General features: G+C 41.3%; 1 protein-coding gene across 13 annotated transcripts in view; it reads right to left on the reverse strand.

Annotated features, from left to right (window-relative positions):
• Positions 1-17,384, reverse strand: part of chid1 (chitinase domain containing 1) — a 352,093-nt gene that overhangs the window by 253,415 nt on the left and 81,294 nt on the right. For all 13 annotated transcript variants that reach the window (XR_010330348.1, XR_010330349.1, XM_064337950.1 and 10 more), the window contains one exon: positions 9,649-9,755. Coding sequence is in view for 11 of the 13 variants with exons in the window: in XM_064337950.1 (XP_064194020.1) it covers positions 9,649-9,755 (107 nt within the window). In the remaining 2 variants the exon portion in view is untranslated. The remainder of the gene's footprint in view (positions 1-9,648; positions 9,756-17,384) is intronic.

Raw genomic sequence — 17,384 nt, forward strand, 5'->3', positions numbered from 1 at the left:
TCTCTGTATCTGTATGCGGATAGAAGACTGAAAGTGGGCATGGTTTATACCAGAAGTCACATTAAATCGGGGAAATGTTGTATTTTCTAACCTAATATTAATTGGGAAAGACATTGTTGTGGCTTCAAAGCATCAAATTGATTTAATATCGGCATATAATTAATTATGAAATATATTTCCAAATCCTCATACTGTACTTTTCATCTCTCTCTCTTTTATTTTTATTTGTAACTAAACTAAGTTCTATGAACTGTTTGAACCCCACCACCACCCCCACCTCCCCTTTAACTGGGGAACATTGAACAATCAGAAACTGAATAAAATGTTTTATAAATCACAAGATTCTGTTTTGCATTGGAAATAGAAACCATTTACAGTGAAGATATATAGAAAAATATCCTTAGTTGAAGGGAATAATCTTAAATTCCAATGATGCTGCGTTTGCGTTTCTTGATGTGTTAACGTTACTGCAGTTCGCTAGGGAAACGTGAATTACTACTTTACAACAGTAATTACATAAAACAGGCAAAAAAAGTTCATGTATTACTGTTATTTTATTTTTTTCCCCCTACTGAACTAAGTTTGCAAACCATCTGATGTCCTCATATTTTCCCTTGGTGGCACCTGTTACCATGAAAATCTGGACTGGATTTCGTGTTCATTTGATAGCCAAGACCTATGGCTGATTCAATCCAGCATGGTACATCTTAAACGGATGAATATTGACTGAAATACAAGGTAAAATGTCGTTTTTTTTTCAATATTTCGACTGGGTTTTTTTTTAAATGTAGGAAAGTAACACACACAGCTAAAAACTACAGGTTCTAAGCTTCATTTTGATGTATAGGTTGCGGGGGTTTGAAAGAAATCCAGTTACCACACCAGGCTTTTGTCTCGCTAGCTCCCGCACCTGACGCCCCCTCCTCTTCGATGCGAGAGTTCCCCTGAGTGATAGCCGGGAACAGTCAGCTCGCAGCCCACTGCCTGCTGTGCGCTGACTCGGTGGGGGCGACTACAGAATATAGCGATCACTCAATAATGTGTAGTAAATGAAATGACTAGTTAGTGAAATCAAAGTCCTATGTTGCAAACATAATGGGCATTTTTATCTTATGGCCAACCACAATGATATGAATCTTTGTTTTCCACGAATACAGTATTCGAATTCGGATACATCCCTACTCTTTATACATAGGCACCCCCCCCATTCCAGGACACTATAATATTTGGGACAAGTGGCATTAGAGGTGTTTCTTAGCTGGGGGAACAGACATAGGCCAAACCACAGGCTTTTTAAAATCAACTGTTTGGAACATCATTAAAAACAAAGAGAGCACTGGTGAGTTCAGTATTCACAAATAGCATGGTAGGCCAAGGAAGACCTCTACAAGTTATGACGGAAGAATTTGCACCATAATGAAGAAAAACCCCAAAACACCTGACTTGAGTGATCCTAAATGCTCTTCAGGAGGCAGGCATGGATGTGTCCCTGACTACTGTCCACAGATGACTTCACAGACAGAGTGCTTACATTGCAAGATACAAAACGCTAGTAAAATTAGAAATGACAAATGAGCTTGAATTCGCAAAAATAAGGCTTGAAGAGCGGAAACATCGAGACTTGGTGAAGTTCTGCGAGTCTCAGGCAGTCAGTGAGGGAAAGAGAAAGGGAAAGTTCCATTTTAATAGGGGGAGAAGAATCTATGTTTTATCCTGGCAGCCAGGGACCAGAAAGACAAAATATCAGTAATGAGCCGAGGTTAATACCAAAATTCAATGAGAAGGACCCCGACAAGTTTTTCGTCCTATTTGAACGACTTGCCCAATCTCAAGCCCAAGTCTGAAGACAATCGGGTGCTTTTGCGGCAGTTAACTGGTGTTGCGGTGTTAACTGGAAAGTGCAGGAAGCTTATGCTTCATTTTCATGGGACCATTCTCTAACATATGCCAAGGTAAAATCTGCGGTACTAAAGGCGTATGGATTAGTACTTGAAGCTTATCGACAACATTTCCGAAATTGGAAAAAGGGAGATAAGCAGTCTCATGTTGAATATGTTCGGGAGTTACATATACCATTTACAAGTTGGATGAGTGCTTCGAATGAGGACACGTTTGAAAAATTGTGCCATTTAATTGAGTTGGAACAATTCAAGATGTTTCAAGGCTGTTGCTAATTATATCACCGAGTGAAAAGTAGGTACTGCTTCCGAAGCTGCTGTTCTGGCAGATGAGTTTGTTTTGATTCGCAAAGGGATGGCAACTTCTAGTCAATTCCGTGGTGATTCGCCTCGTAACTATTTTACTCTGCACTCTCAACTTAAATCAACTGGTGTGGATGGTCACCCACCCCTTAAGGGGAGAGTTGTTCCTGGCACAGATGGTAAATTTGTCATAACTAGAGTTTGTCATGTGTGCCATGACAGGGGACATTTTAAATGTGAGTGTCCTAGAATCAGGTTTCAAACTAAGGGCCCACCAAAACCCTTTTCTTCCGGTCCCTCTAGCTTGAAGCCCATTGTGTTGTTTCGGTTACACATTCGCCCCTTAATTCTTCGGGTTTAGATTCACCTCTGGACTCTAAATGTACATTGCAGGAAACTAAGGGGTCCTTATGAGGTCGAAATTTATTTCAAACCGAAATTATTTCATTTGAACTCCTGATCGACGAAAAAAGGCACATGTCTGTCACATTAATTTGCTGAAGGCGTATAACCCAGCCGACTGTGGAAAAAGTTACAACCCCTGTTGCTTCTGGTCCTGTGAATCTGGTCAAGGTGCTTCCCATTAAAGCTGTTTGCTTCAATATTTGCTATGATTCAGGTTCAGTGCCTATCATGGAGGAGCCTAATGCTGTGCTTAGTCCAGTTTCCTTTGGGGGGAGGATATCACAGTGCCAGCTGAATGCGTGTTTCAGGGCAGACTGGACAACACAGTGTTTCTGAAACCATTAGAGCCCCAATTCTTTTTGCTTCACAATACGATAAGCCATTCATATTGCACATGGATGCTAGTCAGGTGGGCACGGGAGCTGTCCTTAGACGAGCAGGGTATAAATCACCCTGTAGGGTTTTTCTCACGCAAGTTTAATAAACACCAGTTAAATTATTCGATGATTGAGCAGCTAGCTCTCGCTCTTATCTGGGCGTTACAACATTTCGAAGTTTATCTGGATTCTACCTCTAATCCCCTTATAGTTTATACTGACCATAACCCTTTAACCGTTTTTGCATACGATGCAAAATTCAGAAAAGTGTTCTTGCGGATGCCGTCTCCCGAGCCCCTTCATAGACACTCACTTGTTTAACATTGAAAAGGATTGGTAATGATTTGTAATTATTTTTTGGGTCGCATTGTAGCGCCCCTTCTAACGGTAGGGGTGTGACAACTTTGTCTCTAATATTGTTTTTATTTTTATTGTAGTTACAAGAGTCGGCCAGTGTGTGGGATGCCCCCTATCTAATTGAGAGCACCTTGGGGGAAACCCTATAATAAGGAAGCCCCAGTGCTTTCTGGGCCGGCACTCTCTCTTTCTCACTGTCTTATAGGTAATCCTGCACCTGGTCGGGCGGTTGGACGGCCCGCAGGGTTTTTTCCTTCTCCCTCTTTTCTTCACAGGTTTTGCGTTGTATATTCACATCCCATTGTTGCACACGCACATCCATACACATTTAATAAAAATACCCTATATTTCACTCATACATGCATCATTTTCTTCTTCTTAATAAATAATTCCTTCGTGTAAAAGTATACCTTGTTGTGTTTTTTCTCTTTTTGTCACGACTATAGCTTGAGTCGTAACACTAGTTAGCTGCAAATAGAGGATGGTTAGTTTAGAGTTTGCTAAACTGGGTCAAGAAATTACATGTCCTTTCAGAGGATGTGAAAAGAAATGATGTCCAAATTTGGGTCACATATGTGTAGAAAGCATCTGTTAACCATCTCTTTGAGACAATTTTGAACAGACAAGTTTCTTTCAGTCAGCCTACTTCTGTGTCTATGCCAGAGATGGCCAGTGTGCCTGAAATATATTTTCTGGATGAAAATCCAGAAGTCGCTTTTGTTGCTTTTGTGTAATTTTGTTCCTTTTGATCAGTGTCTCTTCATTGGAAACATTTGTTTATTTGTTTATATTGTTTATTTATAACTGCCAGCAAAGCTGTTGTTACTAGCCTCTACTATTCAAAGCATAATAGAGGAATTTAAGGAGATAAATGATATTGGGCAAAACACAATGTTGTTCCGTGCTTTGCAAACTAAACTGGCCATCCCCTTTTTGTGGCTAACTAGTGGTTTGCATCGTGCAGTCTAGCTGCTAGTTCTGTTTGTGAAGTCTTCTGCGGACAGAAGTCACAGATACATCCACACCTGCCTCCTGAAGAGTGTTTCTCATCTGTTGGACAGGTGATTGGGGGTTATTCTTCATTATGGTGAGAATTCTTCAGGCATCCACTGTAGAGGTTATCCTTGGCCAACCAGGCCCTTTGCAATTACTGAACTCACCAGTGCTTGCTTTCTTCTTAATGACATTCCAAACAGTTGATTTTGGTACGCCTAAGCATTGGCCTATGTCAGTTTTTTTTTCTTATTTCTGAGCCTCAAAATGGCTTCCTTGATTTTTTTTCATTGGCATAACTCTGGTCCTCATGTTGACAGACACCAATAACATACTCCAAAGGCACCCAGAAGCCTAGACTTGAGACTAAGTACTGAAAGCACTTATGCCTACACCAAGGAATAAACTGAACAAACCTGACTAATCAGAAACACCTGTGAATCAATTTGTCCCAAACATTATGGGGAGCAGGGGCACAGTAGCTGTACATCTCTGCTGAGAGAGAGATTTATTTTTATTTTATTATTTTTCTGCACTGTAAGGTAATTGAGTGATGATGAACATAATTTTCAGATAGTTCTCTGTATTAAACAGCCAAGCACACGTTATTGTGATAAAACTGAAATTTGTGATCTCACCTGTTTGTGATTTAACTGAATATTTTGTAAACAGACCCTGGCATTTAGCTGAGAGAGAGTTGTATTTATTTATTCTTTGTTAAAATTGCTTATTACTGCTGTTGTCAGCAGTATTAACTGCATGGACCCAGATGACGCCTTTTGGTGTCATAAATAACTACAATTCGTCGTCAACAAAGATCTTCGTAATTTCCGAAGCTGACTCGGTTTTCTTTTTTTTAATCAATGAGGGGAGGATCTGAACTTTGAGTGGCATGTATCTTTAGCCATTCGGATGCAATCTATGGTGCTTTAACTATGTTAACAAAACACGCCCCGCCGGGGAAGCAATGGTCAACAGTTCCATTGAAAGTTTGTTAGTAAAAGCTTTTTGAGAGGATGAATAAATATTTTCTTTGGCATGGATCCATTTGAAGACAATATCGGGTGAGTTCGTTTAAACCATTTTTATTGATAGTATTTGCGTTTCTCTGCAAACACGCTGGTATAATAAAACAATGATGGTAAATATATATATATATATATAGTACGCATCGTTCCGTTGCTACCATAATGTAACAAACTTTCTTGTGTCTACAGCTGCAGTTTCTCGCTGCAATTACTAATACTGAATATAAACAAAAGACGCAATTTATGCTGCAGTCTGCCAATGTCTAAATAAATAATATGGTACTCTGCGCACAGCACACAGGTAGCAGGGATGGAAAGTTGATATTTTGATTTCTGTTTCTTTTTTTTCAATGTCATATTTATTATTTGAAATATGTATTATTATTCTATCTGTCTCTGAGGTGCTCTGAAATGTGCATTCTCTGCTAAGCTGAGCAATGGATTGGAATATGAGTCTGAAGCCTTATTTTCTCAGGGAACTGCTATCAGCACATCAATGCACTGCCCCGCCTCCAATCCCCTCAGCTTTGCCATCAACTCCCCCAGCCCCCATCCCCTCCCCCATAACTCCAACAACAGTTAAAATAATAATAAAGTAATATTTTTGTTTTCTTTGTAGTTTACTATTGTTCAAAAACAAAGAAAAAATTATATTTATATTTATATTTATTTTTTTATTTATGGCATATAGTTCTTGGGCATTAGTTATATATATATATATATATCTATATATATATATATATATATATTTCAATTGTGCTTTTGGAATAAAAACATTTCTAGTGTCCTTGCAAGTCCTTGGTGCAAGGCTCAGGCGCCAGGCTCTTCATGTAGATAATGCCACATTGTAAAGCAATGGCAAGTTCAATTGACATGATATTTGGTGTGGTTACTACATACACCCTGGACTTACATTGCAGCGTGTTTTCATTGTGGTGAGTCATGTACTTCTGGAAATACATTTCATAAAACATAAATGAAACTTTTTGCTTTGAACTGCTATTTCTGATTATCTAACTCTTAGAAGTACAATTTTTTGGTAGATTTGAGTTGCCAAGAGACTTCTGATAAAACTGGTATGTAATACTTGGGGGTCCAAACTGTGTGATCCTGAACATAATTTTCTGATACTTGCATCAGAAACAGCCCATGCATTAAACAGCCAAGGACAATTGGGTTTCACTGACAACTTTCTTTCATTGATCAATAAATCCAGGTACAGTATATTATGTTGTATGTACTATAGAAAGCAGTATCATTCTTACGGTAATTCACTGAGATTCAAGTCAAAGTTATATAATTTATAAGATAAGAATAACATATTACTGTTTTTTTTAAAAAGCATTTACATACTGTATTAATTACAACGTAATTTTTTTTTACAGTATCTTACTGGCAACTTGAGTTACTCAGGAAACATCTGTTCATGTGAACCAATAGTTCAAAACTATTTTCAGAGGACCTTAGAAGAACTATAGAGGTGCATACTGTAAAGCTGGAATAGGTTACAAAAGTATTTCTCAAGGCCTGAGCGTTCATCAATCCACAATGTGACAAGTTGTCTACAAATGGAGGAAATTCTGTAGTATTGCTACTCTCCTTAGGAGTGGGCATCCTGCAAAGATCATGGCAAGAGCACAGCGTGCAATGCTGAACCAGGTCAAAAAGAACCCAAGGGTAACAGCAAAGGACCTGCCAAAATCTCTTGAACTTGTTAAAATCCCTTTTCATGCGTCCACTATAAGAAAAATACTAAACAAGAATGGTATTTGTGGAAGTACACCACGGAGGAGAATGTCAAGGTAGCAGTCTGTCACCAGAAGCTTAATCGAAGTAGGGTGATGCCACAGGACAATGACCCAAAACGCATGGGTAAATCAACAACAGAATGGTTTAAACAGAAGAATATTAATGTTTTGGAATAACTAAGTCAGAGTCCAGACCTTAACTCAATTCAGATGTTGTGGCATGACATGAAGAGGGCTGTTCATGCAAGAAATCTTAGAAATATCAATGAACTGAAGCAGTTTTGTACAGAGGAATAGTCTCAAATTCCTCCTAACCATTGTGGAAGTTTAATCGGCAGCAATAGGAAACATTTGGGGGAGGTTATTTCTGCTAAAGAGGTCCTACCAGTTACTGTATACAAGAAACAGATGCTGCAGATTCTTCTTCCAGCCTGAACTGTGAATGTTTAGACAATGTGCTCAATAAAGACATGAAAAGTGCAATTGATTCTGTGTTATTAGCTTAAGCAGAATGTGTACGTCTATTATTAAATTACTTAAATGAAGATCAGATCACATGTAATGAGTAATTAAAGCAGAAATCCAGGTAATTCCCAAGGGTTCACAAACATTTTCTTGCAACTGTATTGTAAGTTGCACTGGATAGACCCTCCTGCTAAATGAACATAATATAGTTAGGTTAATGTTAGTTGTTAAGTAATTTACTACTATATAGGCAGATGTTGTTTTTAGAGATTGGATTTTACGTAGCTCCCAATATGATGAAACAGACAGCTGCTGCATGCTGCCAGAAGTGCGGCACAAAATCATTGGAAATGTGCCTTCCGTTTTTGAGATCGATACGTTAGCCTATTCCATATCCAGGGATGTAAAATTTCTTGTAATCAAGGTAGATATTGCCAAATGTAAAGACTACTCTACCTCTAACCACAAACCTGCTTTGCTATATGTAGTTTACTGTTCCCTAGCTGTGCAATATTGTTAGCATAAGCAGAGAAGTTCACCACTCATTTGGTGCTGGCTAAAAAATGATTGCAGACTATGGCACATTTTTCAAAATTCCCCATGGAATTTGTAAATTTTTACCACAGATTTCTGGAAGGATTGAATAGTGCCATACCTTGCTAACAACATTCCAAGACCAGTGTGTAAAGATGCCACAAGCAAGTTACCAGCACCAGTGCTAGGTAACTATGGTAACCAATAAACAAAGTTCAAATTCTAAATACATATATGCATAACATATTGATAATAGCTACGTAGTTTGCATTGAAGGATAGGTACGGATGTGACACAACACGTGTTATGACTGGTTCAGTGCTTTTGTAATTTAGCGAAGTAATGTATAATACATTCACTTCATTGGGGCTGCTGCATTAGCCAAAATAGCCACTTGCTCAGTTTTCAGATTAGTCTAATAATAATGAAACCAGTTGATGATGCTGGTGTTTCCTCTTGTAGCCAGTTGTCAATCTGCTGATTGAGAATATGCTGCCGTTTACTTTTTTACCAGGGAAATGCTCAAATAAAATTTTTGTAAAATGCTCAAGTTGTGAAAATCAAACATTTTATTTTTTGGCAATATCCTAAACTACGCAACATGCACAATACCTAAGGACATTCTGTATTTAAAAACTGAATTCAGCTAACACTAGCTACCTAACTACCTAGCGAGGTACCTATTAATGTTCGTAACAGATATATTAATGTATAACGGGTTAAATCTGACAGCAAAGAGTACATCTTGTTTCTATAAGCCAGGGTGTTTGTGATAGACCTGTGTTGGTAGGAATGTAATCACTGCAAGTAAGATTGTTAGTTAGCTACTGAAGCCAACGAGAACAATGTGGCTACGTCTCTTCTGGCGCATCGCAGCCCAGCTATTTCATGATGCCTAAATAAAAAAGTGGCTTCGTAAAAAAAAATTTTTAATGACCTGCTACAAGTAAAAACGGTACTGGCCAGACGAATCCTGAGCTATAACTTGTTGTGTGAAGAACACTTCTAGGATGTAACGGGTTCATCGCCACCTTGTAGCACACACATAATGCTACAATGTCATGAAGGAACAAACTGACAGAGATCAAGGCATCAATTTCATCAGGGTGGGGACAATTAAATCATTACACAACAGCAGGGCATGTGCTGCCCTCTATCATCAGCTGCTGCTCTTGGGAAGGAGTTCTGAGGAGGAGAAAACCAACACTGCACAGACACTAAAGGAAACAGGCGAACAAACTGTAGCATATCATCGCTAAAATCATTCCATTCTAGAAAACAGAAAAAAAAAACATCTGCAGTTTAAAATCTTTCTGAGTGCACCACTTAAATACACATTCAGCTGATTAAAGGAGCACACAGGGCCTAGCCCAACCATGAAAAACAGCCAGAGACAAAGGGGTGTCTAGACATTTTAGTCATATAGTGTATGTATGATTCAGGAATACTCCACAATTTACTGAGTTATGTGAATGTGGCATTATGTTGTTTCAGTTGAAGAAACCCAGTGATTTGACTTTGATTTCTTCAATCTCTGTACCTTGGCCACATCCACCAGCTCTCTCCCCAGCTCTTCAATTTCATCTTCACTGTCCAGAACATGTATGTAATCCTGATATGACCAGCCATCAAACAACAGACGGGGCACTGAAAGAGAAAATGAGAGAGAAAGACTTATTATCTCTTCTGTTATACACTTTTAGGAAGCTTATCATGGACAACAAATTCATTTCAGTGTGATGAATGGGCCTACTTTGTGAAACACAACGAATATATCCTGGGTTTAATACTACAGATGGTAATGCACATATTATCCACAACACTACAGGGAAGCTGCTGGAACCAAGCGGCCAAAACCAGACGTTGTTTTTGAAGCTCATTTCCTGGTCTTGTTGTTCCTGGTTGCTCACTAGCGCCACTACGGTTGGCTCCAGTATAGGTGTTTTCATATCCGGTTTCCATGTAAGTCTACGGTACAAATGCGGTCAAATACAAAGTCAAATAATTTTTCTCATGAGAACAAATAGTCAAAATATGTGTATTTTATTCGTCTTGTGACTGTCCATGGGTCGATTTCATGATTTATTGTGTCATTTGGGCACTGATATAATATTTGTTGTGGACCAATGAGGTACAGTTTGCATCACTTCCTGATTACTGCGGAGGACTAAGCTACAGTAGGGGCTACAGTCTATGGTCACTGGGGTGGGAGGTGGCGCCTCTTGGCCATGACATTGCTGCTCCGACCACGGTCCACCTGCGCAAAGTCAGAAAATGCAGGCATCCCATTTCGTAGTGATTTCATTATGGCGTGTGCTATTTACAGCTGCACTAGATGACCATAAAATAATCCTCCTCTGAAGTTTTTCGGTAGCCGAGTCATTTTTACTATTTCCTTTAGCCTACTTAACCAAATAATTAGTTGGCAGAAAGCGTAATCAGCTTGCTATATTTGGTAGTCCAGTAGCCTATGCTAAAACAGTTTGCAACTTCGGCTACCAAGCCATTTGACTAGCTAGCTAACCCTAACCGGCAAATACTCAATCTGTCAAACATGTTTGATGGCTTGTCAGTCGTGTACATTCTGTAAATGTTTACCTGGGCCATGCTTCACGCATGTGACAAAGCTACTCCCGATTTTGGGATAAACACTGCAAAATTTTCAATTTCACGAAGCAAATTAAGAGTCTTAAGGTTTATTTGCTGAATAACATACAACACACAATGAAATCACACACACAAAATTTAACGAAATTAACCATCTTTGTAAGACTGGCATTTAGAAAGGAACATGTTTTTAGCATTTAAGAGACCGACAAGAGCATTTAAGACAGTGGTCCATAGAATCGGTCCTGGGGGCTCCTTGCGTACATTGGCTTTTCTGCATTGGTTTCGATGATTTACAAGAAAAAAAAATAGCCTAATAATAATTCGAAATTCAATGTAGGCCTACATTATTTTTGTCTTCATGCACCAGGTGGAAAACTTGCTGTACAAGGTGCGTTGTCATATTTACATGCCTGCAGATCAGTTATTGAAATAATTGGTAGATTTGTTAATCACCGCTGACAGTGTTCATTTTTATTCCGTAGAAAGTGACTTGCGAACGATCGGTCAGCTAGCGTCACCCAGCAAGTGAACACCACAAACGGCGATGGAGTAGCTAGTAGCAGTTACTGGCTCATTAACTGACTGTGGCGAAAACCTACGACGATAACTTGCTCGGTTAACAGCAGGTCTACCAGACAGTTATACAAAAATTAGCCTAGTCAAATCACCAGTAGCCTACACATGTCTGATTGATTGACCACCAATGTAGTCGATGTTCTTCCCCTGTGGTTCATATTGCTAATGCGTGAGCTAACCACGGATAGCCTACCTAGCTCACTGGCAAGCTGATATGCTAGCTAAGCATATTCGTTTTGCTGAGAAACATAAATTGAAGATAACTGAACATAATTGTATTATTAATGTCATACATATAACGTGATTACATGACACAGTACAGTCACGGATGGAAATTAAACTCCGTAAATATTTGATAATATATTTTAAAACATAACGGCAGACAGTCAGCTAGCCTCAAGTTCGTACTGCAATCGTTCGTTCAGGTTGATGGGCTTTTCTGCACCGGACTGTCAATCACATTGTAAAAATCACAAGACTGCTTAACTCTATGGTTTTGGCTCCAAATCGACAACATGGCCGCGCCTGCCATTGAGCTTCAAAACGTGTTTTAGAGACCCACGGAGAGCCAATGGGTGATGTCACATTAGCTTTGTCCATATTTTTTACAGTCTCTGGCTGGAACCCTATTCCAATTGTTGGTTTATTATTGGTTTATTATTATAACAGGTCCAAGCAGTGAAGCTACTGGATCCCTATTGTATTTGTTCTGTTTTTCATTAGGGGTCGAAGCAGCAAAGCTGCTGGAACCCTTTTATTATTATTATTATTATTATTATTATTATCATCATCATCACCATATATGGCCATTTTTTTGCAATTACCAACTTACTAACTTGATGTAATTTTGCCCAGTGGTAGACCCTTGTGGACAATAGAAGTGCAGCTATTTCACCACAATTGGCCACATGGTGGCACAATGGTGGACAATTAAATGCAAAATAAAAAAATTAAAAAAACATTATTACTACTGCCCCAGTTGTAGTAGAGACTTGAAACCAACACATGGAGTGTGGCACAGTGGGTAAGGAACTGGGCTTATAACCGAAAGGTCGTAGGTTCGATTCCCGGGTAAGGACACTGCCGTTGTACCCTTGAGCAAGGTACTTAACCTGCATTGCTTCAGTACATATCCAGCTGTATAAATGGATACAATGTAAAGTGCTATGTAAAAAAGTTGTGTAAGTCGCTCTGGATAAGAGCGTCTGCTAAATGCCTGTAATGTAATGTAATGTAATGAAATTTATTGCCCTGATGTGCTTTTCTCATGTTCAGTACTAGTAGTTATAATTATGATTGAGTCATGATTTTAAATGTAATGTTTTAATGGGGAGTTGCAGACCGTACATATACTCCTGGGCAAAAAAAATGGGCCAAGCCCAAAATGGCATAATATTAAGCTTTTAATGGTCTTAACAATATATCAAATGAGGCTCAAACCACTGTGCTGCTGCCAGATATGCAGTAGATACTACAAGCATTGTTTCTCCTGATTAATTTTCCTGTTGAACTCAATGGAAAAAATATTCAGGAGAAACAATGCTTGTAGTATCTACTGCATATCTGGCAGCAGCACAATGGTTTGAGGCTCATTTGATACCTTGGACCCTTGATGACCTAAAGCCATTAAGCCAACAAATGTGTTCCATACTGTATCAGCATAATTTACAGCTGAATCTAGTCCCACCCCCCAATTCCCCTAGAGATCCATTCAAATGCAAAGAGTTTTTGTATCGCTTGTAGGACAACCTGAAAATAAGATATCCAGACTCTGATGATGTTGATAGGTCACAGACATCAGGAAGTCATGGCATGCAAATGATATGCAACCAAATACAAAACATGACTCTTTTATTTGACATTATGTTAATTTGTCTACTGTGTAAGTGAATTTCCCTGTTTCTAGCTTTTCCCCAAACAGTTCACTGCAGCAAAAGTAAACAAGCAAATGGTGGCACAGGAGGTCTCGGGAGTGCATTTGTTTAATTCTTGCTAATTTTCTGACCAATGATTTGTTGTTAAGACCATTAAAAGCTTAATTTTTGCCATTTGGAGTTGTTTTTAATGCATAAATAGGTTATGGGCAAATTAAACCTTTTGTGTATTTCATGTAAAACAACCTAATCTTGGTTAAAATGAAATGGTCTGTTGAAATGAATGCATCCCTTTGCAATGATGTAAAACAATGAACATAACTTCATTCAGGGGTCAGTACATTGTCAGCTACATGGATGTATTGATGATGCCATGGGGTGTGCCATTTCTCCAATCCTGTTTGTGGCAGCCTTTGAGATAATCCTCATGGAAGCAAGACAGACAGATCAAACTGCCATCCGGACAGAGGCTACCTCCACTGAGGAGCTACATGGACGATGTCACCAGCCTCCTTCAGACAGCAGCATGTACATCCAGACTGCTGAAAAGGATGGATGAGCTGATGTCCTGGGCAAGAATGAAGATCAAGCCCTCCAAGTCACGTAGCCTGTCTCTCAGAAGAGGAGTCAGAAACGACAGCACCATCTTTGTCGTAGGGGGCGAGAAAATCCCACTTCTGTCTGAGCAACCCATCAAAAGCCTGGGGAGACAGTATACAGCAGAGCTCTCTGACAAACAGATGGGGAGAACCGTGTTGAAGCAGCTCTCAGAAAGCCTGGCAAGGATCGAACAACGCCAACTCCCGGGTAAGCACAAGGTGTGGGGCTACCAGTTCACACTCTACAAGAGGGTGATGTGGTCGCTGAAAATGAGTGAAATTCCCTCATCCACAGCAAGTAAGATGGATGGGAAAGTCAACTCATTCATCCGAAAGTGGCTGGGGCTGCCGCGGTGCCTCTCTGAGACTGGCCTCTTTGGGAAGAACACCTTGGACCTGCCACTGCAATCTATCAATTTGGGCTACAAGCAGGAAAAGATCAGGCTGGTTCTCGAACTAAGAGAGTCCACAGATCAGTGAGGAACGCAAATGCCAAGGTCCCTACTGGCTGGAAGTGGAAAGCCCAAGCTGAGGTCGACCGAACGGTTGGTAGGCTGCAGCACCAAGTCGGCAGGGTCCAGACAGGAAGGGCAGGACTAGGGTGGAGAGAAGCGCCACATTTTTGGTCTAAGGCCAACCAGAAAGAGAGAAAGGAGATGGTGGTATCAGAGGTGACAAGGGTGGAGGAAGAGCACTACAAGATCAAGGCTGTGTCGCAGGGCCGACAAGGAAGCTGGACAACCTGGGACGGGGTTATCAACCGGAAAATCAGTTGGCCAGACTTGTGGAAGATCCCACAGGCAAGACTCAGCTTCCTCATCAGGTCAACCTATGACACACTTCCCTGTCCTCGGAACCTCCACCAGTGGTTTGGGAACAAGGAATGCTGCTCGCTCTGCAACGCTCCCAACGCAAGCCTAGCACATCTTGTCAGGCTGCAAGACCGCACTTTCACAGGGGCGCTAATACAGATGGCGCCATGATCAGGTCCTGAGAAAGCTGACCGAGGTGCTGGAGGGGCATAGACAGGAAAGCAGGGGATGTTCACCACCAGTGGAACACCACATCCATTTTGTCAGGGAGGGCAGAGGAAGAAGAAGCACCAGGCCAAGAGAAACACCAAGGCTCTTTTCCTCTGACCAGGAGTGGAATATGAGAGTCGATCTCGGCAGGCAGTTCCAGTTCCCCGGCGAGATTACCACCACGTTTCTCCGTCCTGACATAGTAGTGTGGTCCACACTTCTTCTTTGGGAAGAACACCTTGCACCTGCCACTGCAATCTATCAATTTGGGCTACAAGCAGGAAAAGATCAGGCTGGTTCTCGAACTAAGAGAGTCCACCGATCACTGAGGAACGCAAATGCCAAGGTCCCTACTGGCTGGAAGTGGAAAGCCCAAGCTGAGGTCGACCGAACGGTTGGTAGGCTGCAGCACCAAGAACTCGTCGGCAGGGTCCAGACAGGAAGGGTAGGACTAGGGTGGAGAGAAGCGCCACATTTTTGGTCTAAGGCCAACCAGAAAGAGAGAAAGGAGATGGTGGTATCAGAAGTGACAAGGGTGGAGGAAGAGCACTACAAGATCAAGGCTGTGTCGCAGGGCCGACAAGGAAGCTGGACAACCTGGGACGGGGTTATCAACCGGAAAATCAGTTGGCCAGACTTGTGGAAGATCCCACAGGCAAGACTCAGCTTCCTCATCAGGTCAACCTATGACACACTTCCCTGTCCTCGGAACCTCCACCAGTGGTTTGGGAACAAGGAATGCTGCTCGCTTTGCAACGCTCCCAACGCAAGCCTAGCACATCTTGTCAGGCTGCAAGACCGTGCTTTCACAGGGGCGATACAGATGGCGCCATGATTAGGTCCTGAGAAAGCTGACCGAGGTGCTGGAGGGGCATAGACAGGAAAGCAGGGGATGTTCACCACCAGTGGAACACCACATCCATTTTGTCAGGGAGGGCAGAGGAAGAAGAAGCACCAGGCTAAGAGAAACACCAAGGCTCTTTTCCTCTGACCAGGAGTGGAATATGAGAGTCGATCTCGGCAGGCAGTTCCAGTTCCCCGGCGAGATTACCACCACGTGTCTCCGTCCTGACATAGTAGTGTGGTCCACCAAGGCAAAAGCTGTACTCCTCATTGAGCTCACAGTACCATTGGAGGAGGGGATCGAGGCCACCTTTGAACGAAAGAAGACCAAGTACTCAGAACTGGCTGTTGAGTGCAGGGAGGCTGGCTGGAGGACCACCATCTACCCAGTGGAGGTTGGATGCCGAGGCTTTGTGGGGCTGTCAACCACACACCTGCTGAGGGACACAGGAGTGACAGGAGGAAAGCTGGAGAAGGCAACAAAAGAACTGGCAGAGGAGGCGGAGAAGGGTAGCTTTTGGCTGTGGCTGAGGAGGAAGGACAAGTGTTGGGGAAAGAACACCTAACCCAGACGCCAGCTGCAGGGGGTGGCAGGGCCACTGCTCACCGCCAGGAGACGTTCCAGGATTAAAGGAGTGGAGATTTCTCAGACCTATAGATTTATAGACATATTTATTTCATTCAAGTGACAAGTAGAGCAGATTGTGTTTCGCTGTTGATGTGTACTTAAGAAAAGCAATTGAAAAATGGCAATGAATTAACTGAAGACAAACTTAATACATTTATCAATTTTTTGAAATGTGGAAAATATCCACATCAACTTGTAAGGTAAAATTCCAGGATTGGGGTCGTAAAGATCGGAAGGCTGTAAACACAGCTCCAAAGACAATTGCCCTGGGACAGTCTTGCAACCTTTTTCCCCACCAAACCTTGTGGCCAGCAGGAACAAGGATTACCAAAATACTGCCTGTTTTCATGTCGTAAAATTATCCACAGGCACCCTTGGGTCAGACAGGAACCTGGTTGACCATTACCCACATTATGGACTGTTGAAAGTGGTATATGTATGTGCATATAAATTACCGGGAATAATGTGATAAACGTGGTGGACTGTGACTAATTTCATATGTAATGCAGGGGATACTGTATGTTATACAGACAGGCACACTGAGCTGTTTGGTATTTGGTACCAAGGTATTTGGTATGGAGGGTTTATCCCAGGTATGTATGGCCTACAAAAGTGTTTGGGTTATAGAAAGACCACCACTTTAGGCCACCATAGGAAAGTATCTAAGAGACAGATAAAACATAAGGTCATGTTCCATCGTACAAAGTATCTTATAACTGTCACTAGATTTTTAATGGTTCCCCTGTGTCCCCGGAATAAAGTAGTAGGGGAGGGGGTCTCTTGGTGGTGGGGAGGATGTTCCTGCCCAGACCTTATATGGGCATACAAAGGGAAGTGTGTAAAGTGGAAGGCTTGCTCAGGATTGCATTTAAGGGAATTCCAAAGGAACATTCAAGAAGAATCTGCTTAACAGTTCTCCTGGTACCGCTGTCGAAGGTAAATCTGCTTGTCAGTTCTCCTGGTACCGCTGTCGAAGGTAAATCTGCTTGTCAGTTCTCCTGGTACCACAGTCTTCTCATATGAGTTGTAGTGGCTTCGTTCCATTTTTAATAGCTACAATAGACGCAGATTTATAGTTTCATAAGTGCTTTTTTAACAATCAATTATTGACAAAGTAGGGTGGG

The sequence above is a fragment of the Anguilla rostrata genome, chromosome 5 (genome assembly GCF_018555375.3).
Source record: "Anguilla rostrata isolate EN2019 chromosome 5, ASM1855537v3, whole genome shotgun sequence".
Classification (NCBI taxonomy): domain Eukaryota; kingdom Metazoa; phylum Chordata; class Actinopteri; order Anguilliformes; family Anguillidae; genus Anguilla; species Anguilla rostrata.